This window comes from Cajanus cajan, chromosome 8 (assembly GCF_000230855.2).
Source record: "Cajanus cajan strain Asha chromosome 8, NIPB_CcT2T_4, whole genome shotgun sequence".
In the NCBI taxonomy this organism is placed as follows: Eukaryota; Viridiplantae; Streptophyta; class Magnoliopsida; order Fabales; family Fabaceae; genus Cajanus; species Cajanus cajan.
In genome coordinates this window covers 3,219,155-3,239,261 of record NC_138524.1, presented here as the reverse complement: position 1 = coordinate 3,239,261, position 20,107 = coordinate 3,219,155, and the positions used below count along the sequence as shown (strand labels likewise).

The 20,107-nt window shown below is 30.4% G+C and overlaps 2 protein-coding genes across 3 annotated transcripts; both read left to right on the top strand.

The window, feature by feature from the left end:
• Positions 1-6,416: 6,416 nt before the first annotated feature.
• LOC109798999 (endo-1,4-beta-xylanase 5) lies at positions 6,417-12,345 on the top strand. Its single transcript, XM_020359465.2, has 8 exons — positions 6,417-6,461; positions 6,549-6,603; positions 8,942-8,988; positions 9,240-9,459; positions 9,589-9,752; positions 9,957-10,055; positions 10,601-11,392; positions 11,901-12,345. Exons 2-8 carry the CDS (start codon positions 6,564-6,566, stop codon positions 12,258-12,260), a joined length of 1,722 nt encoding a protein of 573 aa, XP_020215054.1. The 5' UTR covers positions 6,417-6,461; positions 6,549-6,563; the 3' UTR covers positions 12,261-12,345.
• A 592-nt stretch (positions 12,346-12,937) lies between these two features.
• On the top strand, positions 12,938-18,975 carry LOC109798654 (inactive leucine-rich repeat receptor-like serine/threonine-protein kinase At1g60630). Of its 2 annotated transcripts, none has more exons than XM_020358999.3 (4): positions 12,938-13,649; positions 13,769-15,575; positions 17,977-18,642; positions 18,733-18,975. In XM_020358999.3, exons 2-3 carry the CDS (start codon positions 14,240-14,242, stop codon positions 18,633-18,635), a joined length of 1,995 nt encoding a protein of 664 aa, XP_020214588.1. In that variant the 5' UTR covers positions 12,938-13,649; positions 13,769-14,239; the 3' UTR covers positions 18,636-18,642; positions 18,733-18,975. The 2 variants fall into 2 exon arrangements, with proteins under 2 accessions (XP_020214588.1, XP_029127145.1); XM_029271312.2 differs by having other exon boundaries at positions 13,735-15,575.
• Positions 18,976-20,107: the final 1,132 nt, after the last annotated feature.

Here is a 20,107-nt window from a genome sequence, read left to right as displayed (position 1 = left end):
GAAATGAAATATCAAATGATTTTTAAATTTTAAAAAATTTGCAGACTTGATTTATGCATTAAGAACTTTAAATTCAACAATTAAATCATTAAAATTTAATGTATAACATGAGTTATTAAATAAAGTAAGTCTAAGTATATTTACTTATAGAATAGACGGATCCCTCCGCAATGCACTACATATTACAATATTGGTCATTAACTTCTTTTATCAATAACTGAATTCACTTACTTTAAACCCATTTAACTTATTCTAATAAAGAGATAAAATTCATCACACCTGAATTAAATAAAATAGTGTACCTGTAACTTATTTAATGATATTAAATTTGAATCTAATAATCTTTCCCACTTAAATATAATTGATATAAATTAAAATATCAACACATGTAATCTTTATGTTTTACCATAGAGCATATAATTTTCTTTCAAGACATAAACTTTGGTTATGAACTTAGACTATACGTGATAGAAGTTATTGGGGGAAGGATTTTAGTAAAGTTTAATTTTTCTTTGGCCATAAAATTATTAAATAATGGATGTTTTCGACATCATCCATGTTATTATTTGATTATGAGTCTATAACATATATTGTATCCATGTTTTCTTATAGAAATAAATCAAGTCTTTAATACGCTTAAGCGTGAAAGTTCTATGATGGGGGATTGCATTTTTTTCAAGTGTTCCTCCTTGGATCTAAATTTTTCTTATTGTTAATATTTTGTGTATTTTTCTTTCATAGTTTTTAGTTTGGGCTTCTATCATCCTTGTGTACCAAAAAAAAAAGTCAATGATGTTGTTCGTATAGTTTTACTTTGCTAAAACATCAAGATTTTTTTTAATCACCATAATTTTTACTTGATTTCTACATGTATTGAGAGTATTCTTTTCAATGAAGTGATATAAATATTTTTTTTTTGTAAAAAAAACGCCTCGAGTCATTAATTTAAACAATACTAATATTTAAGAAAAATGAAGGTTAAAAAAACAAATAAAAATATTTAGATAAAGAAGAGGTCACAAAATCTATTATTACTTACATTAGCTAGTTTTTTTTCTTTCATAGCATGGATATTTTTAATAAAATAATTTTAAAATTATTATTATTAAACATGATGAAAATACATATCTCGAAATCTAGTAAAGTATAACAAGAGGTGTTTTATCGTTAATAATTAAATTTATGGACTTTTAAATAAAAATAAATTACTGAAATAACATTTTTGTAAACTAATAAGAAAATTACGTAATCTATTACACTATCTTTACATATATTGTTTTTATAATTATATTATTGGTATGAATTATCTATTAATTTTGATAATGACTAAACTTAATTTACAAGTTATCTTTAACAAAGTTTTCTTTGACAATCATTGTTTTCATCCATAAAGATTTAAATTCGAAATATTGTGTAAAATGAATAATGGAGTTCAATTTTGCTCGACCAACTACTTATTAGTTAACTTTACATATTTTACATGGTGCATGAATATTCAAAATTTAAATTATAAATTCATTAATTCTCACTTCATATAATTTTAAATATTTAATTATTTTAAATGATAGTATTGTCAAGAGTCATCCTTTAATGAACGAGAGTATTTTCAAAAGTTTTTTAATTCAATAGATTTGTTTTTTGATTTTTTGTAACATCATATTTCTTTCAATTTATATATTTTGATTATTATAGGTTATAAATTGAGTTTAAATTTTTGAATATGTATACAATAAAAGTTAAAAATAACATTGTGTGTTTAGATGCTTTATTTAATTATGTGAATTATATGATTAAATTGTTGTCTTGTCATTATTGTTGTTGTTTTATAACTTTGAGGATAATGGATCCTTGAGAGTTAAGTTGTCATTAAGTCAATGGTGGTTAGAGTTAGTTGGATCAACAAGAGTAAGGGTGTATAAGTTCTTTCTTAAGACATTAATCTCATAACTTCATATTTTTTAAATAAAAAACTAAAAAGAAGCTAGAGAGAAGATCTTTAGAGTCAAAGATCTTTCCTCCCTCGTTTCCTTTGATTCCTCCTGACATCTTCTAACAGCTAGTTAGAGTCAGTAGATTGGTGATTAAAAGCTTCCAAAGTTGAGAATCCTAAGTGAGAACCATGCGAAGTTTGTTTCCTTCTTCTTCTTCTGTTGTCTTTTGGAGCGATTGGAGACAAAGGAAGTTTGTTGATTAAAAAGTAGTTGATGCATGATTGTTCTTTACTGTGTGGTATCATTAATTATAGTTGAAATTAGTTCGAATTCATGAGATAATGAGTGCTTGAGTTTGGTGCTTGTGAGTGAAATTGATGATTCTTAAAATGTAATGGTTATTTGTTGCTCGTTGAGTTGATTTTGATTTTTTTATGATGTTTATATGTTGAATTATATGTTGCATGTTGGTTTTCTTTTTAGTTTCAAGTAGATTGACCTAAAATGATATTTTGTTAAGTGCGAAAAATTCTCATTGTGTCGAGCACACCTTCATGGCAGTAGGAATGACTTAAGTTAGTAGCTCTCTACCTTGATCACCCCAAGCATGAGATTGGTAGCACGAGTCATGGACCAATGAAGGACTTTCTAACTTAGTCGTGTTGGATGTGGAGTGATAAGCATTGGCCATGAGTGCTCGAGGAGCTTTCTGACTTGTTGACATTGAATTGCAAGTGGCGTTATATGTGATCAAGATAAAGATTCTCTGCTTAAACAACACCACGTAATGTTGTGACATCATACATGAGTCAAGTAGAGATTCTCCACCTGAATGAGGTCTGACATGGGTTTAGCCACACAATATAATATTGACTCAGAGGTTATTTACCTCATCCATGTCGAGTGTAGGTAGATTAACCCCGAGCATGGACGAGTCTGAGTCTCTCTACCTCAAATAAAATGTGATGATTTAATTTGTTTGCCTATTAAAGTGTGATGATTCCTTTATATAGTTTATGATGTATGATAATGTTTCAAGTTGTTAAAGTTGTAAGTTGATACTTGATTAAATGTTAATTAAGTTGTAAGATTATAAATATAGAAATGACAAGGATTAAAATGATTTAAAAAATTATAAATATAGAAATTACAAAATTTTATCTTAAACTATAAAAAAATAAAAAATGATAAATATAAAAACTAAAAATATTTATTTTAAATTATAAAAACTAAAAAATAAAGTAAAATTATATGAATTTAAAAAATTAATTTAACCTTATTTTAAAAACCTTGGAATATTATAATTTTAGTGAAAATATTCAGACAGTAAGAAATCATTTGAAAATGTAATCAAATTAAGCATATAAACTTATCGAAGAATTTAATGAAGAAAATGCATAAATTACAGTATTTGCTGTCCTAATGCATGAACGAAGCTTCGCAGTGTGTGACACTTGAGAAGTGCAACGCAATAGCATGGAATGCACGTCCAAACATGGTGCAGTGCTCGCTTAAACAACAATATTATTTATTCACTATTTCTTTAATTATCAGGAAGAAATTAAGCAGAGAATTAAAGCCCCAAGGCCCAACTAGAGGCATACATTCATAGGCTTTTACTGAATACACCTTCGATAATTAACAATACGCCTTCTTTTATATTTATATTTTCTAATTATTTTATATATATATATATATATATATATATATATATATAATAAATACTTTTCAAAAGTCAAGATTACACTTTTGGACTTTTAAAAAGAGAAACAATTTTATTTTTATGGAAACTTTTTTTTTTGAAAAAAAATTCTTTGTTCAAAAGTGTATTTTTTTAATTTCAAAAGGTACTTTAAAAAATATATTTTAGCCTTCTAAACTTGAAGAGTAAAAATATATTTTCACACTTTTCATAAATTTATTTTTTTTCATCAAAAAATATAGGATAAATATTTTATTCTCAATATAACTTATTTTATATTAAATTTTCTTTTAATTATTACCAAATTTGTTAAATTTCCATATTTATTAAGATATTATAAATATATATTAATAATTTAAATTTGGTATCCCCTAAAAAATTTTTTTGGTATCAGATGTATTATTAGTTACTAAAAGAAAAGAGAATTTTGTGTCTCTTAATATTTTTTTGAAATGAAATAAAAAAATATGATGGATTGGACAATTATTTTAAAAATTGATTAATTAATATGTCCTTTATTTCTTTTTCACTAGTACACATTAGATAAATATTTTATTCTCAATAAAATTTATTTTATATTAAATTTTCTTTTAACTATTACCAAATTTTTTAAATTGATATATTTATTAAGATATTATAAATATATATTAGTAATTTAAATTTGGTATCCCCTCATTTTTTTTAATTTGGTATCAGATGTATTATTAGTTACTAAAAGAAAAGAGAATTTTGTGTCTCTTAATATATTTTTTAAATGAAATAAAAAAATATGATGGATTGGACAATTATTTTGAAAATTGATTAATTAATATGTCCTTTATTTTTTTTTTTCATGAGCACACATAACATAAATATTTTATTCTCAATATAATTTATTTTATATTAATTTTTAGAATTTTAAATATTTTAATTAAATGACATAAATCACTATTACTTATATTAACCAAAACAAACGTCAATAGTATTTTCTTTATATATCGGTACAAACCTTTATTTATACTGATATAGATGTTTATTTAATTGATATAAATGTTCCACTAAAATCAAATATTCAAATATAAATCTTCTTTTCCTAAAGAATCCTACTTGATTATTATAAAGAGAAAGGAATCTTAATTGACTTGAGAGGGATTTTTTTTTCATTTAAAAATAACTATGATTTCTTTAAAAACAATACTATTCTTGTATGAATATTAATTACCAAAGAAAAAAAATATTAATACTTATCATATATATCAAATCCACGATTTTCTTGGCAATATATGGTATGTAACTACTCCCAGTGAAAATCTTTAGGTTTAATATATTATTAGGTATCTGATTTTTTTTGGAATTTTAAATTTGGTTTCTAAATTTTTTAAAATTATAATTATGTTATTTATCTTGTAAAATTTTTGTTACTAAGTATTTTAGTACAGACAATGTACATGTTAAGTGTCTATTATATATAACTAAAATTTATAATAAATTATATATAAAAGATTATGTTTGGATATATAAATTATATTTAAAATTTGAATAATTAGATATTTTTAAATATATAAATTATATTTTATATTTATAATAAATAATATATATTATAGTAAAAGATTATTTTTATTTATTAATAATTTATTTTAAAATATTAAAATTTGATTCATAAATAATTATAATAAATAAAAATTTTATTACATAAAAATTTATTTATTTTTCTGAAAATCCTCTCAAAGAAAAATTTCTAAAATAGTTAAATTACAATATATATTAAAATATTATAAATATATATTAACAATTTAGAATTGGTATCAATCAGATGTATAGTATATTTTTGTTCTTGATGATAAGAGACGTATTATTAGTTACTGGACTAATTATTAATTACTAAGAGTAAAAGAGATATTTTCTATCTCTTAATATCTTTTAAAAATAAAATAAAATAAATACAAAGGATAGGACAATGATTTAGATGGTTTGCCAATGATTGTTACAGAAAAAAGAAAAGGTTAATTTAATAAGAATAATTTTGAAAAAATAATTTATTAGAATTATTAACAAATTTAACACTTATAACTAAATTTTATTTTTCTTAAAATGTGTAATTTCGTAGAAAAAATATTGTGATTAAGAATAAAGATAATATAAGATTTGAAAGGATTTTATGAGATTTTTAAAAATAAAACATTTTTTAAAAATCGTATAATTAATAAAATAATATAATTAACGAGATCTAAATTAAAAAAAAAGTGACATCAATTCAACTTTTTCAATATTTTGCATTATTTTTTTACACAATCTTTCAATAGACATTAATAAATTAATAAATAAGAAAACAATTTGAATATTTTTTATATACTAAAAATTTTATATACTAAAAACTAGTTGATTTGAGAAGAGTATTCTATTTTTTTTTTGTAATAATATTGGGCCAAAGTATTCACCATTCAAACAATGACTAATATTTCTCAGAGATCATAAACGCACACGTAAGGTTAATATCTCTCTGAACAAAATTTATTTTATACTGAATATTAGAATTCAAATATGAATATCTTGTGTTACTATCACTTATATAAACTAAAATTGTTTGAAAGTGTATGCTCCATACATTACGGTGTATCAGAACAATTAAAGAATGAAAAACAAAAAAAATATGTCATGGTGCTAAATTAAATTGGCTTTTGTTTTATTAGAAATGTAAGGCATTGAATATGTAATATTGCGAATTAAAAGCAGCCATTTATACCATATTGTCCACATTATATATGGTGTGCTTATAAAAACGATAGTTTCATTCGATAAATAGCAACACTCCTCTTCAGCATTCTAAGTGATTTTTTTCCCCATATTGTGTATAGTTCTTTTATTTTCTCGTGATCAAATTCTTGAATATTGTATCATGTCTCAAGAGAACTAACTATGGTAGCTTTAATTTACAGGTTAGAAACAAAAATATGAATCTCGTTCTTCTTATCTGTGTCATTCTTTTCTCAGGTTTGTTTTCTTCCATTTACACGTCTCACATGTATATTTTATATCAACAGTTTTCCATGAATGTCACCACCACTCACCAGAAATATAATTTCTCAGCTGTACTTTAAATCTTTAATTTACCAGCAAAACGAGTTTGCCTTGGAAGCTTTATTATTTGTCAAACATAAGCAGGGATATCAATCACTATTACCACTGCTTTTTGATTTTTTTTAAAGTCAAATTAGCAATCAATTAAAATTGATAATGTATTATAAATAAAAAAGTACCATGTTTGAATCATAATTATGTTTAAAATTTGTATAATTAAATATTTTTAAATATATAAATTATATTTTAGATTCGTAATAAATAATTTATATTATAATATAAGATTGTTTTTATAACTTATTTTAAAGATTTTAAAATTTAATCCATAAATAATTATCGTAAGTAAAAATCAAATTAGATAAAAAATTAAAAAATTATAATGAATTCTTTAATTGAAAAAAAATTACTAAAATATATTCTTATACAAGATAGTCGTTTAATATATAAGAGTTGATTTTATATTTTTATTTTTCTTCAAACAATTTGTTCAATATTTTTATCCAAACATTTTTTAGTTTTGATTAATTTTTTTTAGAAATTATAAATTTTGATACAAGAGTACAACATACAATTATTACATAATTTTTTTTCTCACCTTAATTTTTTTATGTATGAATTTTTTTTAATTAAATTAAGGAATCAAAAGTATTTTTTTAGAGGAATATTAATGCACTCTCCTTAATAATTTTCATTATTGATATTGAAAATCATATTTTTATGGGTCACACATGCATCTTAATTAATAAGTTTTTTTTTTCTCGATTTAATACTAGAATTTTTCAAAATTTGTGATTTTTAATTAATAATCAATCCCCATATATATATATATATATATATATATATATATATATTAAAATAGAATTTATTTATATATGTAATTTATTATAATTTTTAATTATATATAATAAATATTTAACGCATAAAATATACTGATTAAAATACAAATAAAAAATACGTATTAACATAAGTGTTAGAGAAAATATTATTAATATATATATTTTTATTTTAAAAAAATTTATAATATTCTTTTGTTCCATATCTTTTATCCTTTTAAGCTTCTTTTATTGTTCAAAACAATTGTCTTTTAAATTTTTTTAAGTTTAATATTATATATATATATATATATATATATATATATATATATATATATATGTATATATCAATTATACTCTATTCAAAAACATTTTTTTACCAACTATTCACTTAATTTTACAAAAGCGCGACCATTATTATTATTATTATTTGAAAAAACAAAAACGTGATTATGTGATATCAAATAATATGCTTTTAGTGTAAATTTATATGCATTAAATATTTTTTTGTCTATTAACTTTAAAAGAACTAAAAATCTTTATACTTTTGTAGCAGACTTTTTTTGTTTTCTCAATTCAATTCCACTTGATTGTAATGAATTGCAGTTGAAAGATTAATTTACATTTATGATAATAAGTGGTTTCTTTTAGATGATAAATCATAAATGGTTCGTAGGGTGTTGTTAACCATACTCGTGTGCGTATTAATTAGGTTACACTAACTGTATACTATAAAGGATTCACATGATCTCTCTGAAAAAAAAATTGTTAACAAATGAATAAAGAATATTCAATATATATTCTTTTAAATATTTTAATTATACATTATTATGCATAAAAATCATATTAAATCTTTTAATACTTTCGATAAAATAAATCTTTCTAAATAAATAATTTTTATTTTCGTTGGGATACTAATTAATATTTAAAGGAAAAAAATACAAAATTATTCGGCTAGTATTACCCTGTAATAAGAAAAATGATGATTTTTAAAGTTAAATAGGAGAGTCATAATTGAAGGAAAGAAGTGATTGCCCATGTTTTACTTGTATGGAAAAACATGTATTTTTGTTAGATCTAACTTATCTAAAGGAAAATATTTTTGTTATATTTGGAAACAGTATTTTAATGGAAGAAACCCTCGACTCACATCAATAAGTTAGTGGAATAATACTTGCAACTTTTCTTATTGCTTTTGAATCACGAAATTTGTATAATATTTATAAAATAAACTTAAAGATCAAGTAATTAATTTTATGATAAATTTGGTTACATTTTTTCATTTAAAAATGTTAAATTAGTAGATATTTTTGAAAGGTAAAAAAATAATCCTATATTCATTTTCTTCTATTTTCTAAAATCTCATTCCTGTCAATGTTATTGACGAATGAAAGAATGTCAGAACATACAGAACTAATACATCTTATTTGTCACCATAGGTTTTGAAGCTGAGGCCTTATCCTATGATTACAGTGCCAGCGTTGACGTGAGATCTCTCTACAGTCAGCAACATTTATACTTAAAAATGCTAGCAATACTTGTTTTTTGTTCTTTGTTTGTTATTTGATCAATTTATTGTAAATTATAATTTTTTAATTAAATTTTAACCAATAATAAAGTATGTTAGGTGTTTATTAGAGAATATGTGTTAACACTCCTTTTTATATTTTCAAGGGTGTCACATATGTTACTGAAAATTTCATTCTAATTGTGGGTGTTACATGTTTTCAATCTCAGTGTTTGGCACATCCACAGAAGCCTCTGTACAATGGAGGAATCATCCAAAACCCTGAACTGAACAATGGACTTCAAGGGTGGACTGCATTTGGGGGTGCAATAATAGAACATAGAGAATCATTAGGCAACAAATATGTGGTAGCCCATAGCAGAAATCAAATAGAAGATAGTGTCTCCCAGAAGATTTACCTGAAAAAGGATATGCACTATGCTTTGTCAGGTAAATTTTGTACTCATATTATAAATTATGCATATAGTGTCATTTTTTATAGTATTATATTTGTAAAGGAAGGATCAATAACCTAAATGCATTATTCTTCACTCATGGTTATGGATTGAAATTATGCAGCTTGGATACAAGTGAGTGGGGAAAGTGTTCCCGTAACAGCAGTTGTCAAAACAACTACAACATCCAAATTTGCTGGTATAGTTTCTGCCGAGTCTAATTGTTGGTCTATGCTTAAGGGTGGTCTCACAGCGGATACATCAGGGCCAGCTGAGCTCTATTTTGAGGTACTTTGTGGGGTTCTTGATAATTGATTTATGCACAAGAATGGATTTTCTCTTGTTAAAATTTGATATGACCTCGCCATGAAAAAAATTAACAATCTGAGTACTATTTATCAAATGGGAAGCAAGGGATATTTTTACTTAATGAACTTTTTTGTTAGTAATTTCTCAATTTCACTGAACTGTTCAAAATCCTGAATTCTGTAGAGCAACAGTACTTCTGCTGATATTTTGATAGACAACGTTTCGTTACAACCATTCACAGATGAGGAATGGAGGTCTCATCAAACTCAAAGCATTGAGAAGGTAAATATTAGTTATTTTATAAACAGAAGAGAACTACTATTAACATATTTTCTAATATACTTTTTTTTTTTCCAAATAAGAGTTTTCCAATTAGGTGAAATTCACATACATTCCATTGAATATGTAGGTACCGTTTCTAAACTAGTGGGACTCAATTTTAAAAGAGAGGACGTGAGAAAGTGTCTAGGGCTCAATTTTTCTGTATAGTTTTCAACTACATGTGTTAGCCTTCAGTCAATTAGTCATTTAATGACATCAAAGGCGAGCATGTTCACATGAGTTTCAGTGAATCATTTAATGATATCAAAGGAGCCTCATGAACATACCATACATAGAGATGTCTTTAACCAGTAAGAGCCTACATAATCGATAGATATATGAGTTTCGTAAGCATGTTCATGAGTTTGATTCGACCATACTCGGAGAAAAGAGGGTTTGTTCAACTAGGAAAAATTTCACATAACTTTTTAGTATATGATACATAGAAAATAGTAAAGGAAAATGAGCATACATGAAGTTTAATTGTGCTTATTTGGCTTTGGCAGGCTCGTAAAAGGAAAGTTCTAATTCGAGCAGTTGATGAACAAGGAAAACCTTTACGAAATGCAACCATATCTTTAAAACAGAACAGGCTAGGCTTTCCATTTGGGAGTGCCATAAGCGGTGACATCCTGAACAACACACTATACCAGAACTGGATCACCTCTAGATTCACTGTCACCACATTCTCAAACGAAATGAAGTGGTACAGCACCGAAAACACGCGAGGCAGTGAGTACTACGCGGTTGCCGATGCCATGTTGCAGTTTGCAAAGCAACACAACATTGCTGTCAGAGGCCACAACATATTTTGGGATGATCCTAAGTACCAACCTAGTTGGGTTCCTTCACTTCCAACAAACGAGCTTAATGATGCAGTGGAAAGGAGGGTGACATCTGTTGTGTCGAGATATAGGGGCCAGCTTATTGCTTGGGATGTTGTGAATGAAAATCTGCACTTTTCGTTCTTTGAGGATAAACTTGGACAAACTTTTTCTGCCAAGATGTTTAATGAGGCTCACAGAATTGATGCACAAGTCCCTTTGTATTTGAATGAGTATAATACCATTGAGGATAGGAGGGATGGTACTTCAGCCCCATCAAAGTACATCCAGAAGCTCAGACAGATCCAAAGCTATCCTGGGAATGGAGGACTGCCATTTGGAATTGGGCTTGAAGCCCATTTCCCTGCTGTGGGTCTTAACCTTCCTTACATGAGAGCTTCCATTGATACTCTTGCTGCCACTGGTTACCCGGTTTGGATTACAGAAATAGATGTTGAAAATCAACCTAAGCAGGTAAAGTTCAACATCATCATTATACACCACATGAATTTTAATTAGTCTCTACATAACATATAATCAAGTATTACTAACTTTTTCTTGATAAACAAAAATTTAAATACATGACATATAGTGATTAACCGAGATTCTGGACACTTAGGAGGATGTGAATTGCTAATATGTTTAGCTATTTACCTTTAAACGTGCATGCCTGATTCGCTGTTGTTTATTTGTTGTGCATTATGTGCTTTTCTAAGTACTGTTGGACATTTTCAATTAATAATCATTTGATCTTTTGACAAAAAATAAAACTAATGTTACTTTTAAGTGAAGATTCTTATTTCTCATGCAACAATTTGATGTTGCTGGTGGCAGAATAAGGTCTGCAGCATGCATGGTTTGAAAAATTGTTTGTGTTGTGTTGTGTTGTGCTGTTCTCTGCATGAAATGTGGTTTCAGTATTTTAGGCCATCTATTAAAGCAATGAATATTGATTAAAGTTTTCGACTTATGATATATGCAGACACAGGTCTTCGAGATTGTTCTTAGAGAGGCGCACGCACACCCAAAGGTTAGGGGTATTGTGATGTGGACAGCACCGTCACCACAAGGTTGCTATAGGACTTGTTTGGTAGATAAAAATTTCAAGAACTTGCCTGCAGGTAATGTTGTGGACAAGCTTATTAATGAGTGGAGTTCAGGCAAATTATCAGGGACAACAGATCAAAACGGGCTTCTTGAGGCCTCTCTTTTGCATGGGGACTATGAAGTAAAAATCACTCACCCTCTCAAGAAGAATTACACTTTCACACAGAAGGTGGAAGTGACTCCAACAGATGACTTCAAGAACACAAAAAAATTTGTACAACTTTTTATGAAGTAGTTACTTCTGTATATTCAACTTTATGTTTATAATAGAAAAATTTCCAATCGATCTTTCTATTGTTGCGTTTTTGTTGTCTTACTCTTTGGCTTTAGCTTCAAGCTTAGCTCAATTATTGCCCCCAATGTTTGCACATTCTTATTAACATATAACAATCAACGATCATGGGTGAATAACATCAACACCGAGAGTACCATGTACTTGAAACAAATAAAAAATTTTACCAATCACAAAATTTAATGCTTTTAAAACCTGACAGTGCATAACTAGTAATAGAAATTTTTTACTGACTAGGTAGATCTAAATAAGCATAAGGCGAGGTTTTGCCTATTACCTACGCTCATAGATCTAGAACTATTAAAACCAACCCTAGGGCTGGGCCAGGCCCGTCTCCGCATCATAAAAGGAATTTTTGCATATTCTTAAAATACATGGATTTTGTTATCATGATTTACGATGACCACTCGATCAAATTAATAAGAACGCACGGTCTCTTTGATAAGACCCATAGTTTCGGCTTGGTCTCTGGTCAAACAAACACAGCCACAAAATCATCGCCTTGGCAATTCACATATTCTTTTTCCGATTTCTTTTCTTTCAATTTTGTAATCTGATACGTTAATTTTCAGAACAAACATATTGATCTATATGTTGCTTATGATGTGGGGAAGAACAACAGAGGATAAGATACAAAATAATGACAGCTGGCAATAGTCAATGGTCACTGATACACGAGCTCAACTACACACCCCTTCACTTTTTTGTTTTGACTAATCCGCTGCCCATTTAATTGCAACACGTGGCAGGTGTTGTTGTATTTTTTTTTTTTATAATATTTTTCTTCTCTCTGCTTTTTTTGTGAAATTTCATTTATTGCTCTTCTCTTTAGCCTTGAATTCGTTCACCAATTTCCTGAGAGTGAGAGGAAAGAGGGATCTTTGGCTTCGGGAGAGGAGGAAAGGGGCATGATCTTTTCTGTCCTCTCTTTCTCTCTCTGATGACCAGACAGACAGACACGCGCATAATACACATAGATGCAGCAGAGAAACTCTCACTCACTCATTCTCTCTCCCCCGAATTATTACTCCAATCCCATTCAGAGTACACATGGATCTTCGATTATAGAGGTTTTACGAGCTGGAATCTGCACTCACACCATGTGTGTTTCTACTGCCACCACTATTCTCAATATTATATTTTGATTTAGACACCCAATTCAGAAGAAATCGGAGAAAGTGTCGAAACTTTTCGAGCCTGTCTCGCCCTCCATCATTCCATTCAGTAGTAGGTATCACAATTGCAATGATTCTCGCGAAGAGTATTGGATCCCACCTCAGTCAAAGTTTAATAAAAAGTGCTAAAATCCACGAGTATTAGCAACCCAAGAAAGTAAGTATAAAATTACATGCATGGTTTTGTTCAAGGATCAAATAATTTTTTTTAAAAAAAAGTAGCTATTTTTGTTTGCTTGCAGAGTTGTTTACTGTTGTTTAATAATGGTGGTGCAGTTTAGGAATATAGAAATCATAGAGAGACGAAAAGAATGGTTTTTTGCGGTCTGGGATGATTTCACGTGAGAGTTCTGCCATAGTGTCCGTGAGTGTTGCGAGTGTGGAGGAGTTTCGAGAAACGAAGCCCACCACCATCAGCAGCAGCAGCACCACCACTTTAACCACAGTAAGTAAGTGTCTCCAATTTCATGAGCTCCCAAACAGAGCTCTTCCATTTCCACACCCATGGCTACCACTTCACTTTCAAGTTTAGGGTTAGATGAGTAGTTGAAGACTCCACAAGAATGTGATTGTTTTGTCAATGGTAGATCTGAAGATCTTTGTCAACCGTTTTTGAGCTGATTAAAGTAGGTCAGTTAAGTTAACTGTTAACCTTCATATGCATTGAAGTGTTGTTGTTGTTGTTGTTGTTCCACCCACATACATTGGCTGAAACCAAAAACAGTGGCAACAAAGACATCACTTAACATGGAGAGATCCTATGTCTTTGTTTTTGTCTTTGTCTCCTTGCTGTTCCAAGCCGCAACATCACAAGACGATTCACGAGCACTTCTCGCACTCAAATCCTCCATAGACGTTCACCACAAGCTTCCATGGCGACAAGGAAGCGACGTGTGCACGTGGCAAGGTGTCAGAGACTGCTTCAACGGAAGGGTTCGGAAGCTTGTGCTGGAAAACTGCAACCTAACCGGAGCACTGGATTCGAAGATCTTGAACCGCTTGGACCAGCTCCGAGTACTGAGTTTCAAAGGAAACTCTCTCTCCGGCGAAATCCCCAACCTCTCCAAACTAATCAACCTCAAATCGATTTTCCTCAACGGCAACAACTTCTCCGGCGAGTTCCCCGCCTCCGTCGCGCTCCTCCACCGCGTCAAGGTCATCGTCCTGTCGGAGAATCACCTCTCCGGCGAAATCCCGGCGTCTCTGCTGAATCTCCGGCGACTCTACGTCCTCTACTTGCAAGACAACGCGTTTACGGGAACCATCCCTGGTTTCAACCAAACCAGCCTCAGGTACTTGAACGTCTCCAACAACCGACTCTCCGGCGAGATTCCGGTGACCTCCGCATTGATCCGGTTCAACGCGTCGTCGTTTTCAGGCAACCTAGGGCTCTGCGGGGAACAGATCCAAGAAGCATGCAGAAACGGTAACGTTTCGTTGCCGCCGTCGATAAGTCCAAGCTATCCGATGATTCCGTTAACGACGAGGAGAACGTCCAAGTCATCGAAATCGTGGAAGATAATCGGAGGGAGCGTTGGAGGCGTTGTTTTGGTTGCGTTGTGCGTGGTTTTGGCGTGGGCGATTTGCGCGAAGCGGAGGGGGAGAGTGGGTTCGGGAGCGAGGAGCAAGGGCGGCGGTGAGGCGGCGGAGGGAGAGGTTTACGCGGCGGGGAGTGGCGGCGGTGGTGGCGAAGGAGGAGGAGGAGGAGGTGAAGCGGAGGATAAACAAGGGGTTTTTGCTTGGGAGGGTGAGGGTCTAGGGAAGTTGGTGTTCTGCGGAGGAGGGGATCGGGAGATGAGTTATAGTTTGGAGGATTTATTGAAGGCTTCGGCGGAGACATTGGGGAGGGGTATTATGGGAAGTACGTATAAGGCAGTTATGGAGTCAGGGTTCATAGTTACTGTGAAGCGGTTGAAGGATGCTAGGTACCCTGGCTTGGAGGAGTTTAGGACTCACATTCAGGTCCTTGGAAGGCTCACCCACCCTAACTTGGTCCCACTTAGGGCTTATTTCCAGGCTAAGGAGGAACGTCTTCTTGTCTATGATTACTTTCCCAATGGCAGCCTCTTCTCCCTTATTCATGGTACGTTTTTTATTCTCTTTACTTTCATTCTTAGATAAATGTTTCTATGCAGCATGCACTATCTAACTTGTTCAGGAAAATTATATTCAACTAAAAATCTCTATATTTGTGTTCCTGCTTTGGTCGTAACGCCATTCTAACCTAAAGATGCCACTGGGTCTTGTAAAATTGACAAGTGCTCACCGATTCCTGAAGCCACAGTAGATGTAAGACTTGAGAGGTTACTATCGTCGCAATTTCCTTGTGCGTAAAAAAAGTTGAAGATTATAAAAACTTAACTGTTTTGAAAAGAAAAAAAAATCCGTTTGCAGAAATTATTTAGTTTATCAATAAATTTTGTAAAAACCGTTGGATTAACTAAACCACTTTTATATAACAATTTGGTTCGTGTGATTCTTTGAAGAATCGAACCACTTTTATAAAACAGTTTGGTTGACCACTTTATGAAAAATGGTTTCACTAAATGAACCTTTTTTAATAATATGGTCCAGTGCGGTTCAATTTGATTTTTAGACAAACCGAACCGTGAACAAGTCAATTTTTTTTAGCTCAATGAAGAGAAAAAAAGGAGAGAATCTAGGGGTTAGAATGTTATTTTAATCTGGTGCTAATAATTCTCCGCGGGGAATGATAATTATAAAATTCGTACTGTCATCATTTTAAGAATAATGTAATTGTTTGTGACAGATGTTTATATAATTATGTAATAGAAAATAATGATATGTCTGCATAATTAGTTTAGTATAGATTGCAAGTCTAAGTTGGAATTTTGTTCGTGAGAAGGGGGATTTAAATCATATAAGTATTATTATAAGAATGTAGTTTGGTCCTGAAAAGGGAGGCTGAGAGTGACCTAAAAGATGATTATCTTTTGGTAATGGGGGCCTCCAATTATGCCTATGCACTAAGTCTTTCCCTCTCGCCCAGATTTAGTTAAATAAGGACAAAGGGTGCTGCTTTCCCTTTCAAATTGTTTAATGTAATTTCAGACTTTATAAATGTGTGTGCTCTTAAATTGACAACTCATTTATGAGCGTGACCTCCATGTTAGTGTTGTCCCACTCAACCATTGAAAATATAAGAGTGGAATTCGTGCTTAGTGTACTACCATGTACTTGTACAGTGATCTAATCCCAACTTTAACCGATGTCCAATTAAGCCATATATATTCATTGTGTTCCAAGTTTCATAATTCATTCGGAAAGAAATTCTATCATCCTCTCTTCCCCCCCAAAAAAGCCCATGTTTCATCAAAATTGTTTTATTTCAAGAGAAAATGACACGGTTGAATTCTTCTCGATATGGTAACTGAAATCTGGATTTCAATAATAAAAATTTAGTTTACCCGTTGGTCTTGAGCACGACAAATTTGATTTTGTTGGTTTTGGAATTCTCCCTTCAAAAATTAGTAACCAATCACAAGTCCCTTTCTAGAGTGCGTGTTTGGTTTAGTTTTTGGATGTGAAAATTCACGTTTATGGGAAGCAAAAAATTGTAGCTTCACGTAAATTGTCTTGTAAATGTGGAGAGAGAATGAAAAATTACGTTTCTAAATCTAACCCAAACACGCTAAGAATCTCTAATCCTATAATGGGAATTTTTTTCAAAGATGAAGGAAGGATACCGGATAAACAACAGTATTCCCACAACTGTTTAAAATTAATTTTAATAGTTGTCATGTTTCATTATTTTGTAGATATATAAAAGAAAAGTGTTTTCTTCGCTCAGTGATGCAAAAATTTGAGTATTTGTGGGAAAAGTATGAGCATTATTATTCCTAGGGAACAGTCCCCTTGTTCATTTGTGTAAAGCATAAGATAATATGCTTTCTTGCAAAGCATTTAACAAATCAATAAGTCAGCCTTTTTTTTTGGAATCATAATATCCAAGAATAGAAAGAAGTCAATCATTCCAATTACCACTTTGCCATGATCCTCACGTGTATTTCTGCTGGCTTGAAACTATTGTTTTTCTCTTCACACGCACCTTCTTGTTTTATTTTCTATATTAAATCCTCGTAAACTTGTAGTCTTCATGCAATTACCATGTTGTTGTATGACTGACATGTTGATAATATACTGTGATAATACCTGAAAGTAAGGTAAAGGTAAAATCCAAGTGATAATATGTTTGAGTTACCGTGAACAAAGTGAGGCTATGTTTGAGCTTGCCACTGGTAATTTCTTGATGTGATTGAAATTGTTTGTATTTGTTACTGGAGCCTTTTATAAATAAGTACCAGAGTTTTAAACAAACATAGCATTCTAAAGGAACCATATAAGATAAGCTATAGATGAAATGAATTATAATACTTTCATCATTTATAAATGCTAAGAAGTAAACTGAAAATTTCTGCATCTTAACATTGTTCTCAAACTAATAATTGATTACTGTAATGCAGGATCAAAAACATCTGGCGGGGGGAAGCCTCTTCACTGGACATCCTGCCTTAAAATTGCTGAAGATCTAGCAACAGGCCTTCTCTATATCCACCAGAACCCTGGCTTGACACATGGAAACCTGAAATCCTCCAATGTGTTGCTAGGTTCTGACTTTGAGTCATGCCTCACTGATTATGGTCTCACAGTGTTCCTTAACCCTGACACAATGGATGAGCCTAGTGCCACTTCTTTGTTCTATAGAGCACCAGAATGCCGCAACTTTCTAAGGTCACAGACTCAACCAGCTGATGTATACAGTTTTGGGGTCCTTCTGCTTGAGCTTTTAACAGGGAAAACACCCTTCCAAGATCTTGTTCAGACATATGGCTCTGACATACCAAGATGGGTTCGGTCGGTGCGTGAAGAAGAGACTGAGTCAGGGGATGATCCTGCCTCAGGCAATGAAGCATCAGAAGAGAAGCTTCAGGCTCTTCTGAACATTGCAATGGCATGTGTTTCTCTTGTGCCTGAGAACAGGCCTACAATGAGAGATGTTCTAAAGATGATAAGAGATGCAAGAGGGGAGGCTCATGTCTCATCTAATAGTAGTGATCACTCCCCTGGTAGATGGTCAGATACAGTTCAAAGCTTTCCAAGGGAAGAACACCAGAGTATATGATTCATTGGTAACTTTTTGACAGCTTAATTAATAGTTCAAACTATGCATCATTCTGATTTTTCCTGAATTGCTTATTGATTCCATGCATAACTACTAGGTGACACGAAACTCGTGCGGTGAAGACCTACATTTTTAATCTCTTGCTTTGTGAGTAAATGCCATTTAAAGGTAATTAACGGATTCATTTATAGAGTCGTCATAGATTTGGAATTGGATGGCAATCCTTTTAGCTTATGATCGGTTCTTGCTTAAAATTTAGTTTTTTTTAATGTAAAACACGATATTCCAATAAAAACATGAGGTTCAGATTAATTTAGACCTCTATCAAAGTTATATTCAACCATTTGAAATCAATTCTATCACAATTAATTCTACTGACTCTAAACTAGAGGAACACACTGATGCTATGCTACAATGCAACTATGCGGTTTTGGTGCAAGCATAAATATGTCATAGTCATGAGTTGATGGTTGTGACTTGTGAGGTTGTCAATAAATGTGTTTGGAATAAATAAAATCAGCAACTATGCTATTGTTGAACCAATATTTTTATATTTGGATTAACTAGAAAGTTCATCAATTATAACATATTTAAAATGATAAAGTATATGTATAATTAATTAAGAGATTTAAAATATAAATTAAAGTATAAATATTCATACAATAAATTGTATAATTACTTTTTAAAGAATTAAAGTTTAAAATAAAAAGTGCACGTTATTTCTTAAGGAATTTAATTATCGCATAATAAATTCAACCACTCTAAACAAAATTATTATATTAAGGGTGAGGTGGTGAACAAGGGATGTCAAATGTAAGTACCTTTTGATGATGACTACCTCATGCAACTCAGCCAATTGGGTGAGCTTTCTTTGTAATGAGATATTGGCACATCAGAAAGGACGAGGAAGTGAGGAACATTAAACTAGAAACAGTAAATTTTTAAGAAACAGAAAGGAAGGTTCAATTAAGTCCCTGATCTGTTTGATTTTGACAGAATGCGCATAATTTTCAATTTAAAACCCCTCACCCCAAAATAGTTATCGTCTTCTTAATTTAAGTTATTAATTAAGTTGAATTGTACTTTTGATTTATCATATTGAATTTGTGGTGGTGGTCCTTCTATTTTTAATTTTATAATTTTAGTTTTTCAACTTTATTAAATTTGTAATTTTAGTCTCCTAATTGACTGTACATTTGTTTGTAATGTTGATCATAATTTAGTGAACAAGATAATTAATTTTTAATAATATTTATGCTGATTTACAGTTTTAGTTTTCATTTTTATCATACTTTAAAATCATTTTATCACTTTTATGAGATAAAAATGAGAATTAATAATGAAATTTAATTTAAATATTATTAAAAATTAATTATCATGTCATTTATTTGATATTAAATCATGATTAATATTATAATTTTAATAATTAACATATGAATATTCACTCAAGGGATCAACAATGCGGATTTAAA